General features: G+C 39.5%; 1 protein-coding gene across 2 annotated transcripts in view; it reads right to left on the bottom strand.

The window, feature by feature from the left end:
• Positions 1-483: 483 nt before the first annotated feature.
• The window catches only part of SLC26A5 (solute carrier family 26 member 5), a 60,764-nt gene continuing 34,934 nt past the window's right edge, over positions 484-26,313 (bottom strand). For both annotated transcript variants that reach the window (XM_037167711.2, XM_037167712.2), the window contains 16 exons: positions 24,183-24,293; positions 22,769-22,935; positions 22,043-22,207; positions 20,153-20,305; positions 17,705-17,787; positions 13,061-13,208; positions 11,908-12,021; positions 11,050-11,127; positions 10,295-10,390; positions 9,975-10,081; positions 8,907-8,976; positions 7,780-7,872; positions 7,177-7,284; positions 4,498-4,698; positions 3,837-3,891; positions 484-2,866 (listed from right to left, as the gene is read on the bottom strand). In XM_037167711.2, the coding sequence (XP_037023606.1) occupies positions 2,682-2,866; positions 3,837-3,891; positions 4,498-4,698; positions 7,177-7,284; positions 7,780-7,872; positions 8,907-8,976; positions 9,975-10,081; positions 10,295-10,390; positions 11,050-11,127; positions 11,908-12,021; positions 13,061-13,208; positions 17,705-17,787; positions 20,153-20,305; positions 22,043-22,207; positions 22,769-22,935; positions 24,183-24,293 (1,934 nt within the window). In that variant the 3' untranslated portion in view covers positions 484-2,681. The remainder of the gene's footprint in view (positions 2,867-3,836; positions 3,892-4,497; positions 4,699-7,176; positions 7,285-7,779; positions 7,873-8,906; positions 8,977-9,974; positions 10,082-10,294; positions 10,391-11,049; positions 11,128-11,907; positions 12,022-13,060; positions 13,209-17,704; positions 17,788-20,152; positions 20,306-22,042; positions 22,208-22,768; positions 22,936-24,182; positions 24,294-26,313) is intronic.

The following is a 26,313-nucleotide window of genomic DNA, read 5'->3' as shown; positions in this document are numbered from 1 at the left end:
GGAAATTTTCCACTATATGCAATAACAACTTAGTGTTGTTAATGAAATAATTCAAGTAAAACATTCCAAAATATTTACATATGGATAAAATACATTCTGAAGTGCAGTTCTAGATTCTCAGAAACATGCTGAAACAAAAACATCATTTCCCTTCAGTAAGACTTCAGTGCTTTTTATGTACATGGTAGAATTCTAGTCAAACTAGGCTAAACATTAAAGAAAAGTTAAATACAAATTTGTAAGATACAGACAAATACTTTTTTTGTACACTACTTTCAACCTATCAAAACTAGGACTCGGGTCTCCACTATGTGTAAAAGCGTTTGTTGAAGACTGGTGCTAAGGGGACATAACAATGAAAAATTCTGTAACATTGTTTAAAACCCTAAATGGCTGAACTGCTGCAGGCCTTTTTACAAAAGTTTCTGGTGTAAGCTGAGGCTCTACAACTACATGCCCTTTCAGAAGGCAGTCGAACGCAGATGTATTGGATCTTGTGTGTGATGATTGCCAAGGAAATAACTGAATGTATATCTAACTTCCCTGTATAGCTAGGTAAAGAATTGATTAGAAAGAAGGGGTTTACTTTGAATTAAATTAGTAAAATAATGAGAAACCTCATTGGAGTTAAAGCAAACAAACCACAGAGTTTGGTTTTGAGTAGACCTATGCCAGTGTAGTACTTTCCTGGGATGTGACCACTTTTCTCCTGCCAGTGTTTTCTTCATGAAAACTAAAATAAGGAATCAATAAGAAAACATTTTTTAAAAAGTATAAAAAAGACAAACTGAATATTAGCAGGAAATCTTATCAGGGGAGACCGTAGGCAGGTTAGCCAATTAATACTTGTGCTTTGAATTACAGTGATCTGTTAATATTGTAAGAATAAGAACTTTTGATGACAAATTGTCTTAATGGTCTCCCTCACTCCTTTGTAACAACTATAAAGAGTACTTGAAAATAAGCATTTTACTCATTCATAGGCTTAAAACTGCATTTGATGAGGAGTTAAGTAAATAACTCTTATGGACTTCTAAGGAAGATGTTATACTTTGGAGTTAGTTTTCTTAAATACAGGGTCTTTAGGCTACTAGCAACAACATTTCTAGGGGCTCCTACTGGTCACAGTTGTGACAATTTTAGCACCAAAAAGAATAACAGACTGAAACACATTAAAATATAAAAATTCACGAGTCTATAATTACACCAAAAAAGAAATTGAAAAGAACCTAATTTGTCACCATCTATTTATGAAACCAACTTCTTTCTTTGAATTTGATAATTAAATGGAAAAATCAAACCTGCCTTTCCAATAAGAACTGTATTTAAGGATGACTAAATAGCTCAAGTTGAGGAAGGAAAGCTATAATAATTTACATAAAAACACCAACTAATAAATGCAGAAGAAATAAGAAAATCAGAGAAAAAATTCACAAACCTTAATATTTACTGATTCAGGCAAAGATTACCACTAGGTGTTAAAACTCCCAGGTGAATGGCTAATGGGGAACTGGGAATTTATTCCGTGCCAAAGGAACACCATGCAGATAACTCACTAACCACAAGGGTGAAAACACAATTGGGGGATTAGGCTGTTCTGTTAATCCAGTGTATTCACCTCAGTGTTGTTAATGGTAGGGTCAACTACACAGTATGTTTTTTTCTGATGTGATGCAATTTGAAGCCTGTGTCTCATCTATGATATATTCTAACAAAAAATGTTTTATTCAAATCCATGAGGCCTACAGATGTAACTTCTAGATCACAGGTAGTTCAGAAAATAAAAGGACAAGCTAAATAACACCTTGGGGAAGCACGTGGATACATGACCAGTATGGGATTCTCCAGGACAACTGCCCCAGGCTTGTTAACAAGTCCATGTCATCCCAAAAGGGACTGTGCTAGATTAAGATACACTTAGGGACTTAAAGGGACATGACCAGTTGTGGTGTAAGGTCACACAATGGATACTAGTTTGGACAAATCAACTACAGATTTGGGGACAAGTGGGTGAAATTTGAATACGATCTGAGGTAAAAATGTTCTGGAATGAGAAAAAATAGGTTACAGACACTGTAGAGTGTGATTGTATTTTGGTTAAAAGATGTAAATATGTATGCATAAAGATCTGACAGGATACATTAAGGTGTTAGCAATAATCCTCAACTGGTAGCAATATAGTATTTTTATTTTCTTATTTTTGCTAGTCTGGATTTTCTGTAATGCACTTACATTGCTTCTATAAAAACAAATGGTTATTTGGAAAGAACTTCCAGAAAACTGGGTATGCCACTACTGTTTGATAACTCTAGTTACAGAATATCTGTAGACCAGCAAGTATGAAAGCAAGGAACCACCACCCATCTGGTGACAGCATATCTGATTTGTAGGTAAGGTACTTAAAAGGAAAAATTCTTAAGTGCTTGGCTGACAAAGATAATACTAAAAAGTAACAGAGATGTCACTGCACAATAAATGCAGGTGAAGGCCAGTTTATCTTGAAGTAGTCAATTAAAAAACACACACAAGTAAGGTACATCTTGCTAGGCATCATTCACCCTCCAGATCAAGCCTTGACTATGTGTATTTACCCTTTGAAAAAAAAATCTATTGTCTGGTATTTAAAATGTGTAAATGAGTAGTTTCAGGAGAGGCTCATACACCGTCCCAGGCTGAGTTCCTCACGCCTCAGGAGTGGCATTGGGCTCCGTGTCCTCCTGGGGCGGAGGAGTTAAGGCTTCCTGTTCTGCAAGTGCCTCTCGAAGTTGGCTCCCTAAAACTGCGTCGTGAATGCTGTGGAACAGCAGCTCCCATAAGGCAGGATTTTCAAAAAATAGGTTTTGTGTGAGGTCATTCACAACTTGTGCTAAAAAAGAAGAAAAGAAAATTAGTCCACATTTTGGGTATCAATCTCGAACATGAAAAAAAGTAACACTTCATACAGCTTAAATATTAAAATGATAAAATAAAAAGTCTCACCCCAATCCCTGTACCCATAACATCACACCCCCAGTTGTAGGAAGCTGCTTTTATTATTTTCTTGTGTATTCTTTCAGTATGTATTTATGTAAATATAAGTAAATATATAAACAAATATTCTTATTTTTGTCCTTTTCTTCTTACCCAGAAGAAAGCACACTATTTATATTATTCTGAATTTTTTAAACATTTAATTTTTTCACTTAATTTTTTTTTATGACTACATGGTATTTGAGCTTGTAGGTGTAGCCTAATTAATTTAACTGGTTCCTTTTGTGTGCTAGTTGAGAGTGTTTCCAGTCTTTTGCTTTTATAGACAGTACCGTGATGATTACCTGGGTATGCGTTTCATTTGAATGTGTGTTACACGTTGCTGGATTCTCTGGGTTAAAGGGCAAATGCATTTGCAATGCAGAAAGTCTCTATAGGGGCTGTTTCATTAGGCACGCCAGCAAGGTCAGAGTGTCTACAGAACACGCTGTCAAACAGTTCATTTTCAAACACTGTTTTAACAAAAATTTAATATAAAAAACAGCAGACATTATATGTAAAAACCTAAATGACCTTATATAACTATGTTTATGGCAGCCGTTAAATAATTACTGAAAAATATACCAGCCCAGAACAATGGTTTGTTAGTTGGAGTTCACCAACTCCAGTTCAAAGGGCTTCCCTCTACTCTCCCAGTGACAGGAGTGCCTAGATGTGGCTAGTTTCAAGGCTAGCTTTACAGTGATTTTTCAGAAGAAAAAATTTCGTTTTCACCAAAAACCAAAATTAAGGGGAAATATTTTCTAAAAAAAGAGAAACAAAAAGAAAAATATTACTATTTCTCCTCATTCTAGAAGTGTACTTACGACTGCATCCTGCTAAATACACATAAATGCCGACATCTCCATATTCTTTTACAATCTGTAATAATGTTGAAATAAAGTTTAGTTTCTCTTGACTGCGCCAGATACAAGTCTCTTTTTACCAATATGTATTTCACTGACATAAGACATTCTAGTACATTCACTTGAACTACTTTGCTTCAATAATTATGCATTTTTAGTGAATCATTTAAAAATGATTGTTTATTTCTTTTGTTTTTATATGGACAGTCATAATTAGAGATATCAAAGAATTCTTGTTAAATTTTATTTATGTGTAATAAATGTATAATAAAAATGACATAAAAATCTTCTTGTAGAAATATATACTGAATTATTTACAGATGATATGTTGACTGGCATGTGTTTCAAAATAAGAGAAGGGGCAAATGGGCATGGGGCATGAGTGAAATAAGATTAATCATGAACTGATAATTGTTGAAGCTGAGTAATAATTATGTGGCATGTTCATTATACTATATTTTTTACTTTTGAATATTTTTGAAATTTTCTATAGTCAAAAGTTGAAAAAAAAAAAACCAAAGACATTTTTAAGAGTTGGAAAGGGACTCTAGTTCAACTCTGATTTTACTGATGGCAAAACTGGTACAGAGATTTTAAATGACTTGTTCATGCTGATGCTTACCCCTGCCAGAGTTTTTACACCAACGGAATCAATAAAATTGACTTGTGTGAAGTCCAGAATGATGGTGTGGATATTATCCGTGGGGGGCATGAACCTCTGCAGCTCTTCAGGGAAGGTGCTCTTGATGACTATTGGGGGGTACTTGATCTCATCTTCTTCTCCTTCAGGCTTTGTACCATCTTCTCCATCTACTTCTGCATCCTATGCCAAAAATTAAATCACACCAGAATTCTATGAACAAATCACATTTTGGTTCTGAGAATTATACAAAAAAGTCCATAGACTCTTAAGCTACTGATTATATCAATCTTTTCTAAAACATTTGCCAGACTTCTGCCAAGATGGAGGCGTAGGTGGGAACACTTTGTGTCCTCGCATAACCAAATCTAAAAACAATAAAGTTTTAACAATAATAAATGCAACCAAACCACACAGAAAATCGAATACGGAGTCTGAAAAGAATGAACTGCTCAGCTAAACCAGTGAGAGGGGCAAAGCCAGCAGCTGAGCGGGTCCAGCAAAAAAGATCCCCCAAACCGGGCGGTGCTCAGGTAGCAGCGGGCCCGGACCCCAGGTGCGGGCTAGCTATGGGAAGAACCCAGGGAAGAGGTGGGGCTGGCTGTCTGCAGTCAGTCACATTTGTACTCAGATAAACCAGTGAAGAGGTGAGCATTGAAACAGATCAAGCAGGCCCCTGCAGCCGGAGCAGGGCAGCAGCTGGCACATTTGCGCTCAGATAAGCAGGTGGGGGCAAGCGGTGAGGTGGACTGGGCGAGTGGAGAGGACTGCCATTGCTCCTTCTCTGACCCCACCCCCACATACAGCATCACAAACCAGCGACCTGGGTGAACCTGCCCTGGTGAACATCTAAGGCGCCTATCCTCAGACGTAACAGGCACAGACAGATCAAAACATGGCTCAAGAACAACTCAGAGCCCCAGAGCCAATAAATCTAAGCAATGATGAAATAGCCAAACTTTCAGATGCACAGTTCAAAACACTGGTGATCAGGATGCTCACAGAACTGGTTGATTTTAGTCACAAATTAGAGGAACATATGAAGGCTAAACTAATTGAAATGAATGGCAATGCACAGGAAACCAATAGTGATGAAAAGGAAACTGGGACTCAAATCAAGGGAGCAGACCAGAAGGAAGGAAAAAATGACCAAACAGAAAAATATGAAGAAACAAGAATTCAAAAAAATGATGAGAGGCTTAGGAACCTCCAGGACATCTTTAAACGCTCCAACATTCAAATTATAGGGGTACCAGAAGGGGAAAAGGAACAGTTACAAGGTGGAAACCTTATTTGAACAAATAATAAAAGAGAACTTCCCCAATCTGGCAAAGGAAATAGACTTCCAGGAAATCCAGGAAGCTCAGAGAGTTCCAAAGAAGGTGAACCCAAGAAGGAACACACCAAGGCACATCATAATTATATTAGCCAAGATTAAAATGAAAGAGAGAATCCTAGAAGCAGCAAGAGATAAGGGGACAGTCACCTACAAAGGAGTTCCCATCAGACTGTCAGCTGATTTCTCAAAAGAGACCTTCCAGGCAAGAAGGGGCTGGAAAGAAGCATTCCAAGTCATGAAAACCAAAGACCTACAACCAAGATTGATCTATCCAGCAAAGTTTTCATTTAGAATGGAAGGACAGATAAAGTGCTTCTCAGATAAGATCAAATTCAAGGAGTTCATCATCACCAAGCCCTTATTATATGAAATGTTAAAGGGACTTACCTAAGAAAAAGAAGATAAAAAAGATGAACAGTGAAAGGACAGCAAACTCACAGATATTAAGAACCACACCTAAAACAAAAGCAAATTAAGAGGACAGCTAGATCCGGAGTGAACCATAGAAATAAAGATCACATGGAGGGTTAGCAATAGGGGAGTGGGAGAAGGAGAAGGGGGGAGAAGGTACAGAAAATAAGTAGTATAGACAGTAGATAGAAAATAGATAGGGGGGGAGGGTAAGAATAGTATGGGAAATATAGAATCTAAAGAACTTGAGACACCTGTTCATGAACTAAAGGGGGGGAATGGTGGGGGAGGGGTGTGCAGGGTGGAGGGGAATGGAGGGGGGAATAGAACAAATGTAATGGCATAATCAATAAGATAAAAAATATTAAAAAAATAAAAAATAAAATAAAATATTTGCCATATCTCAGCTTTGTAATGTGACCAAAAAAGATGTGTATATAATATTCAATTTTAGCTCTGTTTCTGTTCCTCTTTTTTTTGTCCCACTCCAGTGAAACCCATTCTCCTTAGTTATCATATGTATTTCCCCATAGCTTCTAAAATAATTCCATTAACTTCAGCATGACGGACCATAAGTTACATAAGCCTGAACAGTAAAAACCAGCCTTTGAGTTCTTTTACTGTAAGCTGAGTGAATCTATGACAAGGTACTAATGATAAAATTTATTAAGGTACTATGTGATTTTAATTTTTTAGAACAATGTTTTCCTGGGCCCATATCACTACTTATTTCAGAAGCATTCTCATTACTGAGCTTATCATGCATCTTTAATACATAAAGAATAGTTATATTGTTTCTATACTTTCCTATCTTAGGGACTCCATGCTGTGTTATAACTTCAGTCTTGAGTAAGGGCAGGGGCCACTGTGGATTGGGAGAGAAGGAAACGTACACTGAAGAGACCACTCACCACTTTGACGACGGTTGCATTGGCCATGTTTGCAGTCCCGAACTCCTTAGCGTACTTCTTCATGGCCTTTCTTCTTGCTCCCATGATAAGGGATGGGTTCACTCCAGTCTTTACAGAAAAGCAATCACGCAAAAACACTTATTGGCTCCCAGGAACTCACACAAATGCAATTAATCTTTAAATCTCCCCCATTTGATGGTTTTCTACCCCAGGTTACCACCCCAACCCTTTCTCTACTTTGCCCTCAGGTCCCCTGAGCTGAGTGACTCCCTCTTTAAAAGACCATTAGTGCCCTTTCTTATTCCTGGTCTTGATTCAAGACAATCTGAAGCTAAAGTATTAAAGAGAACTTAAAGAAGCATTTTTCAAACTTAAATTTCTTGGATTCTAAGAGATATTTAAGAGACTCTGTGGGTTGACTCTGAGGTTTTCCTATATACTAGGCAGTGTGAGGCTGAGTTCTAATCATGACCAAAGAAACCCATATGATCTCAAGAGAAGAAATCTAAAATTATTTTTTCACTTCTTTTTCTTAAAAATGTTTTTAAAAGGTTACATATACATGTATATGAAATAGTATATAATCAATATCTCGTGACTCACCTTTCTTTTTAATGCACTGCTATACAAGTCACTATTTGCATAATAAATTGGGGCATTTATTTGGAATATTTTTATTCCAGGGACTTCTTTTACCTGAGAAACAAAATGTTAGTGAATTTAACACACAGAAATATTTCCGAATCAAAACTGCAGTTGCCTCCAGCTTTCAACTTGAAAATTCATGCAGAGGTTGCTAAGGGTCCTTTTAATATTATTTGGATAAAATAATATCACTCTACTCATGCTCTGGAGGAAGGAGTACTGAGAAGAAATCCTTTGAAAATGCACATCTTCCCATTTAAGAATTTCCCCATGTTTTACTTTTATCATAAAACACAAAGGAAAGGTACTGAAAAATATTTCGACTGTGGGAAGCAGGCAAATAAAGTGAGCACAGGTTTGTGTTGGTTCATTCACGGAATGCAGGCAAGAATCAAAATGAACCCAAGGAAATAGAGTGAATATTTTATCAAGAAGTCTTGAACTCTAGAATGCAGTTTGGAAACAAGTAATTCAGCATATAGTTCTTTGGAAGGAGGAGAGGAGAGTAACCCTAACACCAGTCTCATTTCCTAACACCTATAGTGAGTCTGAGAATTTCTTCCCAAGCAGGAAACAAAACAAACAGACAAAACTAGTTTTAATAGATTTTTAAAAAGTCTTTGAGATTCCACATGAGAAAAGAACATTCAAAAATCAAGGAAATTTTAAGCCCTAATTTTAACCATTAAAGATGAAGTAGGAGAATTTTATAGCCCCCAAACCTATATTTTACATGGTTAGTATTGTTTACCATCAGTCTAAATTCATCAGGAAAAAATCATGCACACACAAACTATCCTTTTAGTTTTAGAATTTTGTAAGTATATACTTTAATTCGAACAATAAATACTTAGCCTTGTCTTAAAAAGAGGAAAAATAAATATTAGGAGGTTGAGTAATTAATGTATGGTATAATACAAACTACAAAACCGAATCCAGGCAGTAAGTTTTTCAGGTTTTTCACTTTGACCGCTGCACTTCCCTTCATTTCACTCCCACTTTTTGTCTTAGGTGAAAATAAAATTAGCCAATTACATCACATGCTCACAGCTTACAACCATTTAAAATGACAGAAAAGGTCTTACCTCCTCATATGCGTCTATGTCAATATACACATCTGTGTCAGGAAGCTGTCCAAGGACTTTGTAGCTTGGACTGAAGATAGAGAGTGAGTGTGTTAAAATATAGCATTGTGTTGAGGCCCAGTACGTAACTGAAACATGAGGTTTTGCACATTTCATGTATGGATTTGCCAGTAAATTCAGGGATATTTGATCCCTACACAGTGCCTTTGCAGAAGGGCTCCACATATGTCACGTTCCCAGCGCCATTCCAAGCCTCATACTTTCCACACATCACACCACACATGCTCTTCACTTCAACCCCAACATACATGATTCACCCATACAAACACATCTGACATCACACTAACTTCACATGCACTACATATGACACACACTCTCCACATACACACAATACACAGTGCAATTGCACACTCATACCATACAAATATATACATACACATCATACACACCACCATACCAATAACCTGGTCAGGACAAAATACTTGGGCATTTAAAGATGAGGGCAAAAATGAACCATGCAGAGTTCAAGTCATGCCACATGTAACTCAAGTTCTCATTCTACTCAGCAGGTAGAATTGTCTTCTTACTCTAACTCTAAAGTAGAAGAAGAGGGTTTTTATTCTTTTTTTGTGGTTTCTAAGAGTCTCTGATGTGGGTGGAGAGAAAACAAAAATCTCCAGTTACCAAAAAAGTTTTCTTAAGCTTTGTTTGAGAAATTGAGGCCCAGTGAGGTTCAGTGAGTTGCCCAAGGTCAGAGAGCTTTGAGAGCCAGAATATGTCTTAAGGTCTTTGAGCCAACATTCCATGATCTTGTACTGTGTCCTGGTGCTTCTTAGCAGGTAGATGCTAGTGCTTCTTTGTGAGTTAGAATATACAATACAAATATTAGATGATTTTCTGGGTGGATTCCCTCAATAAGCATTCAGAGAACACACCATATGCCTGATCCTGGACTCCAGGAGCACACCTCCACAGTCAAGACATTCACAGTCTGCCGACAAGTACGTTTAAAGTCAACATTGCCATCTCAGGCAGGAAATTCACACCCATCCCAATCTGTGCACTCACCTCTGTGTCCTGTAAATCACAGTCATCAGTGCGATGATCACGGCAGTAATCAAACCGTAGTCCAATCCCAGGAACAAGGAGGAAACAAAAGTGGTAAGCCAGATGGTCTGAACAAAAGACAGAAAGCTTTATGTAGAATCCTGCTAAAAATTTTTTAGAGTCACACATACTCACGCACATGTACACATGGTACGTAATTTTGCCTAACTGGATGCTGCATATAACAACTGATTGCACTAACTTACCTCTTGCATTTTTATCAGCACTAATCCATGTGTTGGCTATGACATATTCACCTAACAGTGACCTTTGTTACTTACCAGCTCTATTTTGCTGGTTCTCCAGAAAAAGGGAAGATCTGAGAATTGCATAAACATTCCTTTCAGGTTGACGATCACAATGGCAGACAGCACAGCCTGAAACACAGCACACCCATGCTTGCCTCTGCTCTTGTGTCTAAGAACACCCTTTGCTGGCTCCTCACTGTCCTCCTGCTGCCCTCCCACATCCTCTCCCCACTCACTTCCTACGCGGCAGTGATGGTACATTTGGAGCCATGAACACCTGGATTTTCAGGACTTGATTAGCTAAAATGGGCCTTGGAAAACCAGGCTTATATTCTAGCAGCAAACCTGCATGGTAGTCAAGAGGTTCACAATTAAATTTGGTATTCAAGGAATTATTTCACCCATGGTATTTCTACATTATGATTTTCTCTATATTGTTTTTAATCTCTACTAGATTAAATAGATCAGTAAAACAATGTCTTATGGGTATAGGCCATATCAAATTTTAAATGGAACTATAAGGTCAGAGAAGATCAAAGAGAGAAGGGACCTTGGAGATTAGCCAGTTGACAGTTTATATGCAACCCAGAGACGCTGAGATGGCTTTCCCAAGGTCGCAGGGATCAGTAGATTTTAGATCAGGATCTTGGTCTTAGCCTTGGACCTTTTTCAAATCACCCTGCTAGGGTTACAGTAAAAACCTATGAGACAGACCCCCAGAATATAAACAAATGATACAGCAAAATCTGTACACATGGACAATCTCACACCAAGTCCAAGCTACACACCTGGGGTAACGATTCAAAGAGGAATCCAGTGGCTAATATGACCATCAGAATCATTAACGAGGCCAAACAACCTGCAAGCTGAGTAAGAAAAGACACGGAAGGAGCTTTTATGAGATGAGTAAGAGACTGGCATAGGTTGGTCTGAGTCTTTTGATAATCAATGTGGGACGATCAAGAAAATATGGATTCAAACAAGTCATCCAAACCATTACATAAACCTGTAAGTTCTTAGTACTTCTCCAAAGTTCTAGTTCCTCTTATAGCCTTTAAACACAAGCTGAAATGCTTTAACACCCTGACTGAAATGTTCTTGCCAGGAATGGGGAAAAGGAGAAGTCTGGTGCTGATCTGAGACCTGCAAGAGCCAGAAGACTACAGACAAGACTCTGCTGTCCAATGTGGTGGCCACTAGCCATATGTAGTATTGACATTTAAAAAAATTAAAATTAAATGAACTTAAAATACAGGTCTTGACTGCACTAGCCATATTTTAAGTGCTTGAGAGCCACATGTGGAACATGGCTGCCCTATTGGGTGGTGTAAATACTGAATATTTCCACCAATGTAGAATGTTCAACTGATACAGAAAGTTCCCAGGCTTTCATGCTAACATCCCAGGTCTCAACTTGGAGGTTTACTGGTAGCAAGTATAATTTTTTTATTTAACTGGGCAGTAGACCTCTTTCCTATAGATTTAGCTCCTTACGATTTGCTTTAATCAATCATACCTTCCTCTGATTCGCCATGCAGCTCACTGGAGCATGGATCTTCAGGCAGAGTAGCTTAGGGGTCAGACTAGAACCAAGGCATTAAAATGTAATTACCACCCAAATCCTGACAGGCCAGTGGTACACATACCTGTGTCTTCCCTCCAGTCCCCTCCTGAACAAGGCTCCGAGACAAGGAGCATGAAATTGCGAAAGTCTGGAAGAGTGAACCCGTGGAATTGCACAGTCCCAGCGCAATGAGCTCCTTTCCCACATGGAAACAAAGCACAAAAGAAATCAGTTATTTCTTACACAGAAAGGTGTGATGGCCCATATAATTTTCAGCAGTATAGGCTGTTTCTTCATTCTCTTTTTGGATATAAGAATTTGTTTAGTGTGAGCTCAAAAATTTAAAGTGCAGGGAAGCACTTTGAATTTTTAATGTTGGAGATAAATGCTGTGCTCAGGCCCCTCTTACCCAAACACTCCCTATACAAATAAATAATGATTTTTAAAAAAGGACCACAACAAAAGAGACAAAATATGTTGTTGTTTAAGTGAAAGGTACAGTGCACCAGACTATGGTGTACTATGCCAGGAGTCCATGCCAGTGTCCTCCTGGGGCAGTGAGCGAGCCCTGCTCTGAGGGCCACTTCTGGTCGTCCTGGTTAAATCACTGTGCGTCACATGAATGAGGAGTATCTAGGCTCCTTTTAGAAACACAGCATGTTAAAACAGACATTGTCGTCATGCCCAAACTAGCTAGCAGTATCCAGATTAAACGCCTCCCCTCTAGCTATGTTATAAAAGATGGCGACAAAGAATGTACTGTTGAGTGTGAGTTATGAATCACATACTCCAAGCTTAATGACCAAAGAGAAGCCTTCCTGTGGAGTAAAAGTGGTTCTGGGAAATATTTTATTCTTAATCTGTGAGCTTTAAGAAGTGATAACATCTACTGAATGACAACCATAATTGAAACATACAACTAAAAAATAAAAAAATCAATAGTGATAACATCAATAGGAGTATGATAAACTGAAAACCTCAGACTGGATATTTCACCTGTCTAGCTGACCTCTGCCTGTGAGGTGAGGTCAGACTCTACCTCAGTGTTCTTATGATCAAATATACATAAATTATAAAAAATTATAGTGTTGAATAAATTCATACTTCAAATACATCCATTGTCAAACTTACAAATTTTTCTACCAAGACAGAGAAATCAAGTTCATCTGCCTTTCATAGCAGAGCATGATAATTGTATTGCTCTGAAACAGCTGCAGGAAATTAATGGCTTTTACCTGATTGCCATCAACCTGGTAGCCATGTTTATTTGCCAGGGTCTTGGCCATAGAGATGGTCACTGAAAACCCAACAATGGCTATGGCGATGGCATCCACATACACGAGGTGGAAGAGGCTGGTGTCTGGATTGGCTGGAGGTAGAAGCCTGAAAGATCAAGTGGAATTTATCACAAGTGCTGTGGCCATTAGGGAAAAAACATGCAACTAAAGGGGAGCATATTAGATGGGCACTATTTGCAAAGGAGATAATCAATGCTTGGATATTTGTTTGCTCTAGTTTGGCAAAAAGGAGGGCCCTCCTGGACACTCAGAGGTTCTTTCCAGGCCCCAACCCCAGGTACCAGGTGAATGGGTTATCAGCAGAGATCAGATACTGGTTTATTTAGAAAAAGAGTAACCTTATACCTCATGGCACCTGTACAGTAGGTGTAAGTAAGACACAGAACAGGAAGAAGAGAGGGTCAGTGAAGTGTCTGATGCCACAAGACATTTGAACCAAAGTCTGAGGGCAGGGAGGGTGTCGGACAAGGGTTATCTCATAGGAGAAGTACTGTTTGAGCATGTTACAGCAGGCACTCATTGCCCTTTCTCGTAATTTCATGTAAGGACTCTGCTTCTTCCCAGGATCCCAGGTGAGTTTCTGACATGGGAAAGGAGCAGCAACAAATTTTACTCCTTGGGTCTCACCTGGGAATCCTGGGAGTCTGAAGGAGCCAAAAGTGTGACTCCTGAAGCCCGAAAACAGGCAACCTGATTTTTGCGGTGCATTCTTATGGGTAGGAAACTTTGTCCTAAAGGAAAAAAATAGGGATTCCCTAGAATGGTCTAGGGGAGGGAGCAGTAGAGGTTTTCAAAGCCATCTGCTCCAATTCAAGGCATTGGGCTAAGTAATAACAATAACAGCAATCAATGAATTAATCACAATATTATTATTCTTACAATAGCAATCATTTATTGGGTGTTTCCTCTGTGCCAAGTTCTGTGCTTATTTATCTCCAGTAGCCCTGTGAGGTAGACACCATAGTAATGGCCATTTTACAGATGGGAAAAATGAGGCATAGTAAGGTAAAGCAACTTGCCCAAGGTCAAATAGCTCATCAACTAAATAAACAAAAATCATGAAGAACACACCTCCTTGTGCCTATTTCTCTTACTATGTCATATCACAGTGACAAAAGGGGATGTCTCAAGTTCTGGGGTAAAGGAAAAGGAGAGGGAGAGAGGAAAGAAACCTAACATACATACAGCCTAGATTATGTGTTACTTGCTTGACTAATGTCATCTCATTTGTCCTCAAAATGATCCTATTAGATAGGTACCATTGTTATCCCAGTTTATAGGTGAAAAAAATGAATGATTACAGTTGTCAAGTAATTTGCCCAAGATGGCGCATGGAGTCAAACGGGGCGGGGAGGGAGGTATCTGACTATGAAACATATATATTTCCCTTGTACTTTGCTATATAAGTGAACCAAGAGGGAAGACCAGGAGGCAGGTTTAGGTCTGAGGAATAAGAATTTGAGAAAAGGATTTATTTTGGAATGAGTTAAGGAAAGTAAACCAAGAGACGGGATATATTGCCACAACTGGGATCGTTACTAGTCAACTGTCACTTTCTGGACACTATTGTGTATATGTTTCTGTATGTGTCACTAATAAGTGTGGTAGTTTGCTCTCAAATATGACCAACAATTCCTCCCATCCTTGTATGTGCTGCTTTCCCACGTAGAGGTGGGATCTGCTTCCCCTCTGGCTGAAACTTGCGGTTTGCTTTGATCGAGATAATGTGGGAAAAGTGAAGTTGTGTGAATGCTTTCAGAGGCCAGGTGGCTTCTGCTTTTCTGTTCTGCCCTGAGCCACCATGAAAAGAGTTTGTCTACCCTGCTGGAGACAGCATGTGGAGAGAAGATGCCAGCCAGCCCTCAGCAGTTCTAGCCTGCTGGCTGAGGGTTCAGATATGGAGCAAAGCCCTCTTGGATCCTCCAGGCACACCTTTAGAAACGGACAGCTGCATGAGACCAGCAAAAGAAGCAGTTGAGCTCTACCTAGACTGATGAATTGTGAGCAAAAAATTGTTGCTGGAAGCCACTGTTTTGGAGCTGTTTGTTATTTAGCAATAAGACTCACAGATAACTGAAACAGTCTGGTTATATAGGGTGGAGTAAAAGTAGGTTTAGGTTTACAGTTGTGATCAGGCAAAACAGTTTATTCTTGTATTATTATTTATTAGTTATTATACATTTTCCCGTATGAACAACTGTAAACCTACTTTGGCCTACCCTGTATATAGATAGGTAGGAAGACATTACTTGTTTTCTGCTTGGTTTTGGGCAAAATTCCAGAAAGATAAGCTTTCCGAGTAGCCAAGTTACAGAAACCTAAAATATTATTTAAAAAAAACAACAACAACGTAGCTGTTTTAGAAGGCAAAGCATGTTTAGGTACAATGCGATAGGGAAAGAATTAAAAATTATGGTGGCGTGTGGATTTTTAAAAGAAGTCTAAGCATAAACATTTGAATAATTTATTCAATTATTTGTGGTTGGTTATTCAGTAAGGTTATCTCCTGGTTCCAGTCACAGACCAATGTTTATCACATGACTGATTATGCTAGTGACTCAGGTGTGAGGTAATGGAAAGTGCACACAACTGCGTATCGGAAGACTGAGTTCTGGGTCCAGGCTGGGACTCACTGCAAGGCACTACACCTCATTCACGTCTCTCAAATGTCGCCTTCTCTGATACTCTACCGAGAAAAGCAACCCCAGCCCCTCCTATTCCCTCTCCTGGCTTCTTTTTTCTTCATGGCTCTCCTTACTATTTGCTCGTCTCTCTCCCCTAGTAGAATAAACTCCATGAGAACAAAGGCTTTTTTGCTTATCTGTTTGCTTTTGCTTTTAACTGCTGTGCCTCTGGCACATTAATAGGCTCTCAATAAACACAAGCAGAATAAATGAGAATAAATAAACCTTAGTAAAATGGGGATAATGTATGTATTTGTCAGTAGTGTTATTGTGAGCAGCAACTGAGAGAATTACAAGTCCAAATAGAAAAGCAAGCATTACTATACCATGTTATACCTTTAAATTGAATCATAAGCAACATGTTCATAATAGCAATTTATTGTTTGAAGCAGTGCGCATGCTTCCTCCATCAACACTTGCTCTGGGGGGTGAACTTTTTCTTAAAGAGCAACTCCTGCTCCCTGTACTTCTCACAAGAATCTTAGACGGGAGTAGAGGCAAGGTAGAGGCAAGGTCTGATGAATATGCCAGGCTCTGTCAGTCTACAACATCTGGGAAAATGTTTGACTTGGTTGTTTTGGGAAGAGAAGAGGGTGATGAAAGAGATAGTGTAGGAGATAGAGACACAGAGACAGGCAGAGTGTGTGAGAGGAACAGAGTGAGGCCAGGAGAGGCTCATAGTCACTCTTGTCCTTCAAATAAAGAGAATAGCACAAAATGTAGAGTTAGAGAAAAGAAAAAAAATGAAGCAAGAAGCAAGATATGATTAGACTAGAAAAGATGAACCACAGAACTTTCAATTACTGTGTCTTGAACACTACAGTGTGAGTCAGGTGCTACACTCACTGCTGGGCACACGTTAGTCCTGAAACGCTCTCCCTGGCCCTTGAGACAGGTACTAATTACCATGCTCTCCTGGCAGGAGAGGAAGCTGAGGCTTTGAGGGGATAGGTGACTAGCCCAAGGTCACACAGCTAGATGAAAGTGGCAGGCTAGATTTAGGTTTTTTTGCTTAATTCCTAGTCACGCAAGCAGAGGTTTTAAAAACCAACACGCATAAACAACAGGAAACAAAACAAAACAGAACACCCCATGCGACTGCTGGTGGGACTGTATGATGGTACCACCACCACGGAAAACAGTGCCTGGAGGTTGGCTCCTCACGAAGTTAAAAATAGGACTATCACATGATCCAGCAGTCTCACTCCTGGGCAAACATCCAGAAGCAGGGTCTCGGAAAGACATCTGTGGTGTGTTCACGGCACTATTCACAACAGTAAGAGGTGGAGGCAACACAACTCCCCACTGATGATGAATGAATACACAGACATTGGCACATATATACTGTTTACTTTTATTCAGTTTTAAAAAGGAAGAAAATCCTGTTATATGCTACCACATGAATGAACTTTGAGGACATTAAGCTAAACTAAATAAGCCAGTCACAAAAAAGACAAATGCTATATGATTCCCCTTATACGAGGTACCTTATAGTAGTCAGATTCATAGAGACAACAAGTGGAATGATGGTTGCCAGGGACTGGGCCAGGGAGATAGAGAGTTGCTGGGGGACTGGTCGGAGAATCAGACTTACAGGATGAAAAGGCTCCAGAAGTCTGTTTTTCAGTACTACGAATATACATAACACTACTGAACTGTACACTTAAAAATGATTAAATGGTAAATTTTATGTCTCTTATCAGAAAAAAGGAAAAACCCATGCGCACACTAACAAACAAATACACAACAAAACCGCCAAACCCCACTCCCAAACCCTCAGCTATGTGATATGTAGGAAAAAAGAGGTTTTTTCATTGCAAGAATACTAAAGCAGGAGTTAGATGGCATAATAGATCAGTTATTCAAGTCGTACTATTACTTAAAACTGTTTTCCTACCCCAGAGGAAGTGATCCAACGACGTCCACGTTGTACGACTCGTGCAAGCTAAACCCAGCTGAAATGCCAGTTCCCATTACCACCTAAAACACACACAAACCCAAGTGTCCTTTATAGATGAAAATCTGAATGCCACAAAAATGAGCTTCAAACAATTTGTTAGCCAAGCCAAAACTACTCCTGCTTTAACTTTCCATTTTGGAAAGAAGAATTATATTTAGCTTCCAGCAATTCTAAGTTCTCCTAATGACTCTCCCCACAAAATTAAAATGGACTCCACAGTTTCCTTGTGGCCTGGAATTCGTTTCTCTCTGTTTGGTCTGTTCCATGATGAGGTGTTTGGCTAGTTGCCTGCAAGCAGAAGAGGCTATAAAACCTTTCAGGAGTTGGCTGCGATGTGGGCCAGGTGAAATGCATCTCTGATAACATGGTATGAATAAAGGCCACTGAAGTCTGTATTATGAGAATGGTTCAACGAGAGTGGATCCTTATAAAATCTATGTCTGGGCCTACCATCCTCCTGCCGACCCTGTTCACTGCACAGCAGCACCGTGTGTGGTTAGAGCACCCTGTAGCTGCCTTCCCTCATTTCAATCCGGGTCAGAGTGAAAGTGCCCATCCCACGGGCATGGCACCAGGCACAGGCTTCCTGGATTGTCAGGGCATAGATTTGGTTAGTGTGTGAAGTACAATCCTTAGTGAGCTTCAAGAAGAGAGAAATAACAGAAGGAAGGCTAGCAATTTTATTCCTCCTGAAGAACTATAGCTGCAGAACCCTGAGTGGGTTGTGGAGGAGAGAAGGAATTTGGGCTGTGCAGGGAAGGAAGCAGGCCCCTTGCAGGGTGGCTGTGCAGAGAGCCCTGTTCAAGGTAAGCTTATCAGACACTGCAGCCTGGAGGCCAAGTGCATGGGTGCTTCCGGCCCCTTTTTTGTTGGTGGAAATTATGTGTGTCATCCTTAATTGTATTTATTGTACCTCTCAAATGCGGGAGTATTCAGTGGGGCCCAGAATATTCAAATCCACAGGATGAATATGGCTTAAGTTTCTGGAGCATCAACTTCATGCAGTGGTAAATAATTTACACCCTGCTTTCCTATCAATACAAATATATTATGAAACAGAATGCAAAACTCCAAAATGTTTTTTTTATTTTTTATTGTTTCCCTTGCTCTGAGGAGAACTTAGATAAGAAATGTAAAAACACTGGCTTGCTGTAATTACAATGATAAAATTCTGGAGAACCACTGCCCTATGAAACATGAAGGGACAATGGAAAATGGACAGAGCCAGGAACCAAGCCAGGAACCAAGACAGAAAGGGCAATTTTTGTCATTTATTTCACACTTAGGGCTTGCCTGTCTCCTTTGCTGAGAACCTCTTGCTTTCCTCCCAGAGGAAGCAGGAGTTCTGTGCCCAGCCCCAGTGAGAGGCCAGGTTTTGGAACAGTCCTGTTGGGATGTAGGCAGACGGAAGCTCAGAGAAGGATCTAAGGACTTGGTTTCCTCATGAGTTATAATATTGGTCCCTAGGTTTTGTGGCTCGAACTTTTGGCTAAATTTGGGTTGGACACCTATGTTTTTTATTGTTTATTTTTATGGTTCCCAAATTATGCACCAAGGTGCTCCAGGATGCCAAGGGGAACTCACCAGGACACTGCAGGATAGAACTTTCAAGGAAAACAGTGACATCTGTTAGACCCTTGGTTTGAAGCAGTTCACAATTTCCACATCAGTTCCCACTACATTCCTGTGGATCACACTATTACTTTGAAAAGCTGGGCATCAGTGGCTGCTGCTGTAACAAGCAGGTCCCATGCAGTCAAAGTCAACAGGAACTGAGGGGAGTGGTGCCCATCTGATTCCAGGGTTTGAGGAGTTGTGAAGTGCCTGTCAGCTGCACACAGCCCATTAATATATTGTGGCTATTTAACAGTGTAATAAGTGTATATTTTATTTTAATTTATTTGCATTATTTTAATAAATAGTTCCTAAGTTGTTAGACAAATATTTATTAAGTTGTCTGAACCTAATTAGTCACTGAATGAAAGTGTTAGATATTTCTTTTGGCCCAGGAGTGCCAGGAACCAAGAAAGTTTGGGAACTTTTGTCTTTTGCTGTTTTCAGAATTGAAACAGCTCAATTTCCCCCAGGTTGTTAAAGTTATATGTGTTAATTATAAAATAACTAGAAAATAAAAATACTGAGGAAGAAAAATCTCCTCTTATCTCATTACTCACAGACAATTCACAGTAAAATATTTATGAATAGTCTTTACCCGTATTTTAAGAATCATCCATTCTATGACTTTTCTTCCTAGTCATTGTATTTTCAAATGCTCCCCTTGCAAATTCTAACCTTCTCTTGGCAGAAGTGAGAGGAAAAGGTCTAATTCCCTGTTCCTCCCATCCACTTCTACAGTCTCACAGAAATAGCTGAAAGTTGACTTACCGCAAAGAACTCTAAAGGAATGGGTGCCGGCAGTTTCTCTTTAAATCTCTCATTAAACTCCTTGCCACCCAACAGCAACCCAAAAACCATCAGCCCGACGCCTAGGGAACACACGTTGAGGTTTTTAACATTCTGCAACACAGCAACTGTACTCTGTAACACAGTGAACACTGGGAGTTTATATCAAGCAGTAGCCTCGGAGTAGACGGAGATGCCCTCGCGCACTAATTCACACCAGCCATCCCACTACTGGACGGTGCGAGTCAAGGTTCTCAGGCTGAAATCTCACTCTTTGGAGCTTCCAGTTAGGAGCCATTCTTATCTATTCATACAACTTTAAAGTTGTAATTCTTATCCAACAATCTCATAGGGTTCTTTGATATGCTAATGTGTCAATGTAGTATTATAAAATTCAGAAGAGTAAGCATTAGGAAAGAGTAGGGGCTGATACCAGCAAAACAACCCAAAGGTTAGTTAATACATAGAAAAGCCTCTAAGAGCTGAGAGAGTGAAATCACTGTTCGCAGATGAAAGAGAAATCAGGTGAGCTTTGAAGGCAAGAGGGTGCTGAAGTTTGAAAAGATGCCCAGGCGAGTTAAAGCCATTTAATTATCCCTAGGGTTGCAATTTCAGCACCCTAAATATAGTCAATACTCATCTGGACTCTGGGAAAGTAGGTCACCCTTGAGTCCAAGCCACACAAGTTGCTTACTCAGCATACACTCACAGCGGACTCAGGTGCTCATCTGTTCTAGTTCCTGCGTGACAAGGCATTCAGAGAAATCTCAGAGAAAGACATGTTACCCGCTATTATGGGACGCGAAGAAGTTAGTTATTTGGGGAAGGTTCCTACAGTTTGATTCCATTCTAATCCACCAAGGACTCAATTTAAATGGACTCAAAGTGACTTTCCTAAACCCCTAATCTAAAGGTTTCCCTATTGGCAGTCAGTGCCTTTTCTTCACAGCATTCAATTAATATATAATTAATTACATATTTATGCAATTAAGGATTTGTTATCTGTTTTCCCATTGACTTATAAGTTCTAAGAGGGCAAGGGTCACCTCTGCTCACTCACTGCTGTGCCTAGCACAATGTCTGGCACGTAAATACTTAAAGGCTATAAATCTTCCTGCCCAGGAATAGCTTTAGCAGTATCTCAGAAGTTTTATATGTAGTACTTTAACTGTCATTTAGTTCTAATTATATCAAAATTTCCCTTATCCATAGGTTACTTATAAGTAGCTGCTTTGGTTTCTAAATGGATGGGGGTTTTTAGAGCTACATTTAGTTATTGATTGCTAATTATAATACTCTCAGTGGAAAAAAATACTAAATTTTTAGAATTTGTGATCAGTTTCACATATAAGCTATTACCTCTGTTCCCTATGTAATTACAAAGAATTTACATTTTATCTGAGTTGGGTGCAAGGGTCTCTATATATTTTATTAGATTAAACTAGTTAATTATGTTAGTCAAATCTTTTATAGACTTTTATTTTGCCTGCAAGAGTAAGAATTTTTTGAGAGAGATAGGTTCTCCCATAATGCCTTTAAATTATTTGTTAATTCCCAAAGAGAACATAATTCTGTCTCAATAAAAAGCTGTCTTTTTAGCTAGTTGGGGTAAAGGTATAGCCACCAAATTAAGACCTAACAAAAATTTCCTTGTGAGGTAAGCAGTACCACACATTAATAAAATAATAATAAAAATTAAGGTTTAATTCCTTTTGTAGTGTTCTTTTCAGAAAAGCTTTAGAATAATTAAATCTTTTTAATTTTATTACAATTCTTCTTCTTCTTCAAAAAAAGCGGCCCTTGAAGGTAACAGAGATACAGAAGGAGGGAAATAAAGAAGGAAAAACTAGTACCAGTAAATTGCTTACTTACATATACCACTGAAAAGATCCCACTGTACCGCTTTGTTTTGACTCCAAATAGGTATTTTAACATGGAGGTAAAGACATGCACAGCTGCCGCCGTGGTAAAGCCACGCACCAGGGGCTCTGTGAGATATATGGCCACAAATCCAAACCTGCAGACACCTAGGCAAAACTATTTTTTTAAATGACAAAGAAACAAATAAATCACATGATAGATCGAGGAGTTAAAACCAGCAGAAAATATTACAAAAGTTCTTTCCAGAACACTTTCCAACACTGCAAACTTGCACCTGCAGCAGTTCAGAGGTTAACAAATCAACCACCGGTTGAACAAAAACACCGGAAGGTTTGCAATGGCTTGGAGTCCCAAAGAGCATTGGGCACACTCTACTTTCCCTGTCCCTCCGAACTGGGGACATGTTTTGTCAATGTCATTTCCTGTTCCTTCCAAGTAGATAAGAGAAGACATGTTCCTATTACTAACCAATCTTGCTTCAAGTTTTTCTTGCTTTTGGGATCTCTAAAGTACCCAGCCAAAGCTTGCTAGCTCCTAATGAATGCCCATTCAAGTTAGGCATATGGTTAGTTGGGCTGGTGTTCCTGAGTGCCATGAACCCTGAGCTCTGGGTTCTTGCAGACTGACCCTACCCACCATGTAGACAAGCCAAGAGTGCTCAATAGGTAGTTCTGAAATGAACACATGAGAACCCATTTCCCCATCTGTGAGTCTTACCTGAATGATTCCTGCAAGTAAGGTCACAGACATGGCGACTTTCACTCTTAAAGCATCTCTTGCTTCTGTACCATTGGTTGCGTTTGCTCCTCCTGGAATGACTATATCATCTGGTACTAATCGAACAGCCACACCACCAATCATCAGGCTAATAACAGCAAATGGACCTGAAAAAATAAAGCGTTAATGAAGGAAATCATTTTCAGTGTCTCTGATGTGATTGTTGCCAGTACCCTAAGAGAACACAAGTGAAGTCAATAACTCATCTTTGAAATAAAAGTTGCATTGCTCTCTGTAAGCATTAAACTACTGCTTGTGGTTCATATGTAAACTGTGTGTGTGCAGACTGTATTCTTCAAAAATGACTATGATGGTATCTTCCATTCCATAGACTTCTGGGTTGTTGACATTTCCCCATAAGAGGTAGACTGATTCTTAATCCCTTGAATCTGGGAGGACTTGAAACCTACTGGTAATGGAAAGAATGCAGCAGAAGAGATACTGCCAACTTCTGAGGCTAGAAAACAAAAGGTGATGCAGCTTTCATCTGAGAGCTGTTACACTTGCTTGTGCAAGAGCCCTGAGTGTGAGAAAGCTCCAATTAGGACCACTTGGAGAGAAATAAGAGGGGAGACTGGAGGGGAGAGAGGGGAACCGGGAACCGAGGGGAAGAGAAGAGGGAGAGAGAGAGATTGATTGATTCAGGCTTCCTGCAGCCACTCTGGTCCCACCTCTCTTCTGACTCTCAACTGCATGAGACCCTGAGCCAGAACTGCCGGGATGAGCCTTTCCCAAATCCTGCCCACAGGAGTTGTGGCCCATAATAAAATGACTCTTGTTTTAAGCTGCTAAATTTGGGAGGTATTTCTTATCAAGGAATGGACATTTGAAACATTGTGCCTGTGTTTGCTGGTGGCAGTCTCATGTAGCACCAACACTTATATAATCCACATAAATCTGATACTAAACACACTACAGGGAATCCATGTACAATTCAGAGCCTAAAGTCAGGTGAAAATGCAATACATGTACAGTAATTAGTAACTTGAAGTACCACTAATAAAATAAATAGAAAGAAAAACCAGATGCAAGCAAATTTATGAACTAAAGCACTTATTTCACAGATTTTATCAAGTGCTCTTCTTACATAATGAAATTGTCTTTTTTTCATTATGCCAAGATGATAAGAAAGCTATTAGTTCTAGAAATATTGGGGGGAATATATTTTTAAAACTACCCATTGGTATGCAGTAAGTTATTAATCAAGTTACTGCTTAATATTATTTTTAATATTATTAAACAAGTTATTATTAAGCAGATGTTCTAATAACAAACACACTATTTTTTTTTGCCACATTGCAAAACTTAGAAATCCAAAAGGAAAGGTACTAAAATATCAAGTATCAGCTTTTACCTATGGATATGTGTTTGGAGGTTCCAAAAAAACAATACATGATAACAGGGTAAAATGAAGAGTACAGGCCAAACACCGGAGGCACAGCCGCCAACATTGCGAAGGCTAAACCTGTGGGATTAAATACCAAAGAGAAACAGGGAGGTCGTTAGAAAACAGGTTCATATGTATTTTCCTATTGGTTCTTTATTTTTTAATTTTTTTAATTTTAATTGTTGTTCAAGTACAGTTTTCTGCCTTCCCCTCCAGCCCACCCCCCAGCCCTCCCAACCTCCCTCCCGTTTCCACCCCCCTTTCCCTGTTAGTGTCCATGTGTCCTTTATACTTGTTCCTGAAAACCCTTCACCCCTTTCCCTTGAAATTCCCTCCCCTCTCCCCTCTGGTCACTGTCAGCCTGTTCTCAATTTCAGTGTCTTTGGTTATATTTTGCTTGCTTGTTTGTTCTGTTGATTAGGTTCCTGTTAAAGGTGAGATCATACGGTATTTGTCTTTCACTGCCTGGCTTATTTCGCTTAGCATAACGCTCTCCAGTTTCATCCATGTACTGGTTCTTTATCTCTGACAAACAAGTGAACACTGTGTTAACCTTCCTAATTGGCCCGCTCTTCCACCCTGAACCTACACATAATTCTACTTTTGTGCTTAAGAGGGTACAGGCTGAGAGTTTCCCTTGTCATCTCCTCTACGCCAGGAGGTATATTTTTTTCTGCTTTATTCTTCCCCAATTTTAGATAAGGGCAGGAAGTCTTACTTGACTGGCACAGTTGTAATCTGGTGTTGATGCCCAAATGCGGACTGTTTCTCTAGTGGGGTGATTTCGTGGTTTCTTTGTGGGTTCTTTCCATAAGGAACTGCCTCTGTACCAGTTCCCTGGCCAGTGTAAAGCCCCTCCCCCTGACCTCAGCCTTTACAGGTCCCAGGTTCTTACATTGCATCCAGGCTCATCCTGTAGGCTGTCTTCTTGGGTGGGTACCTTTTAAATGAGCCAAGCCTGGTTACCTTCGGGACACCCAGTTATCCAAAGGCAAAGTTTGGCACCTTGACCCAAGAAAATTTGGAAGTGCAGGCCATACCCACGGGAGGTCTCTCTCTTTACTCTGCAATAATGGGCAGTTCACACCCTTTTACTTGTAGATTTCTTTTTCCTTGCAAGAATTAGGCAACGATTCCCGAAAACTCCAGGGGACACATGTCCGGTAGCTGACTGGTTCTCTTGCAGTGCTTCCTTCCTTCCATGATTTTAGATGGAAAGGACATACATAGGGCTTTCACCTCTAGAAAATCCTCATTGTACTTCTAAATAGCAGCCTATTTCTCTCACTCATGTTTTACATAGATGGTCTGGAATTCCTCCTCAGAATATGGAGGCAATAAATAGCTTTGGGGTATTAACTGCCTTTAAATACCCCTTTAGGGTATTTAAAGCCTATTCAGCATTGGGGCCTCATCCAACCATCTGAGATAACTAGAAAATTCACATAATTTCAGTGTCATGTTACTAAAAATAATTTTAGCAAAAAAAGTTGGGAAAGCATTTCTGTTTCACATTTAATAATATAGACACTTGGATGTTGTCATCTTTAAAAAACAAATTTTGTCTCTCACAAAGAAACTGATATTTGTAGTTTTAAAAAAAGAAGTGAAGCAGTACTAGAAGGCCCTGGGGAGGAGCCGCACTCTTCTGCCTGACCTCCACGGCCCACCTACAGAGGCCCTCACCTCCAACCCTCTTAGCTGTTTTTCTGTCATTTATTTCCATTTTTCTAAATCAGCAGTACTCAGTGGAGATGTTTTGCCCCCGGGGACCTTTGACAATGTATAGAGACATTTTATTATTATGACCGAGGACAAGGGTTGCTATTTGGCATCTCACAGGTAGAAGCCAGGGGTGCTGCCGAACACCTTACTGGGCACAGGGCAGTCGCCGTGACAAGCAATGTAATATACATGGTGTGGGGTTGAAATCTTGTTGTAAATAATATGTTTGGATCACTATTTCTTCGTTTAAAGGTCTTAGACAAACTACTGACTTTCTATTTTGTGTATTTCTTCAGCTTCCCCTTAGTTATATCATATTTATGTGACTTTTTTTTCCACTTTAGAAAGTTTTCGGATCTATTTATCCCTGGTA

The sequence above is a fragment of the Artibeus jamaicensis genome, unplaced genomic scaffold, assembly GCF_021234435.1.
Source record: "Artibeus jamaicensis isolate MK-2021 breed Jamaican fruit bat unplaced genomic scaffold, CSHL_Jam_final contig_518, whole genome shotgun sequence".
NCBI classification, from domain to species: Eukaryota; Metazoa; Chordata; class Mammalia; order Chiroptera; family Phyllostomidae; genus Artibeus; species Artibeus jamaicensis.
Note: the sequence above shows the minus strand (reverse complement) of the source record. Positions and strands in the feature narration are given on the sequence as shown.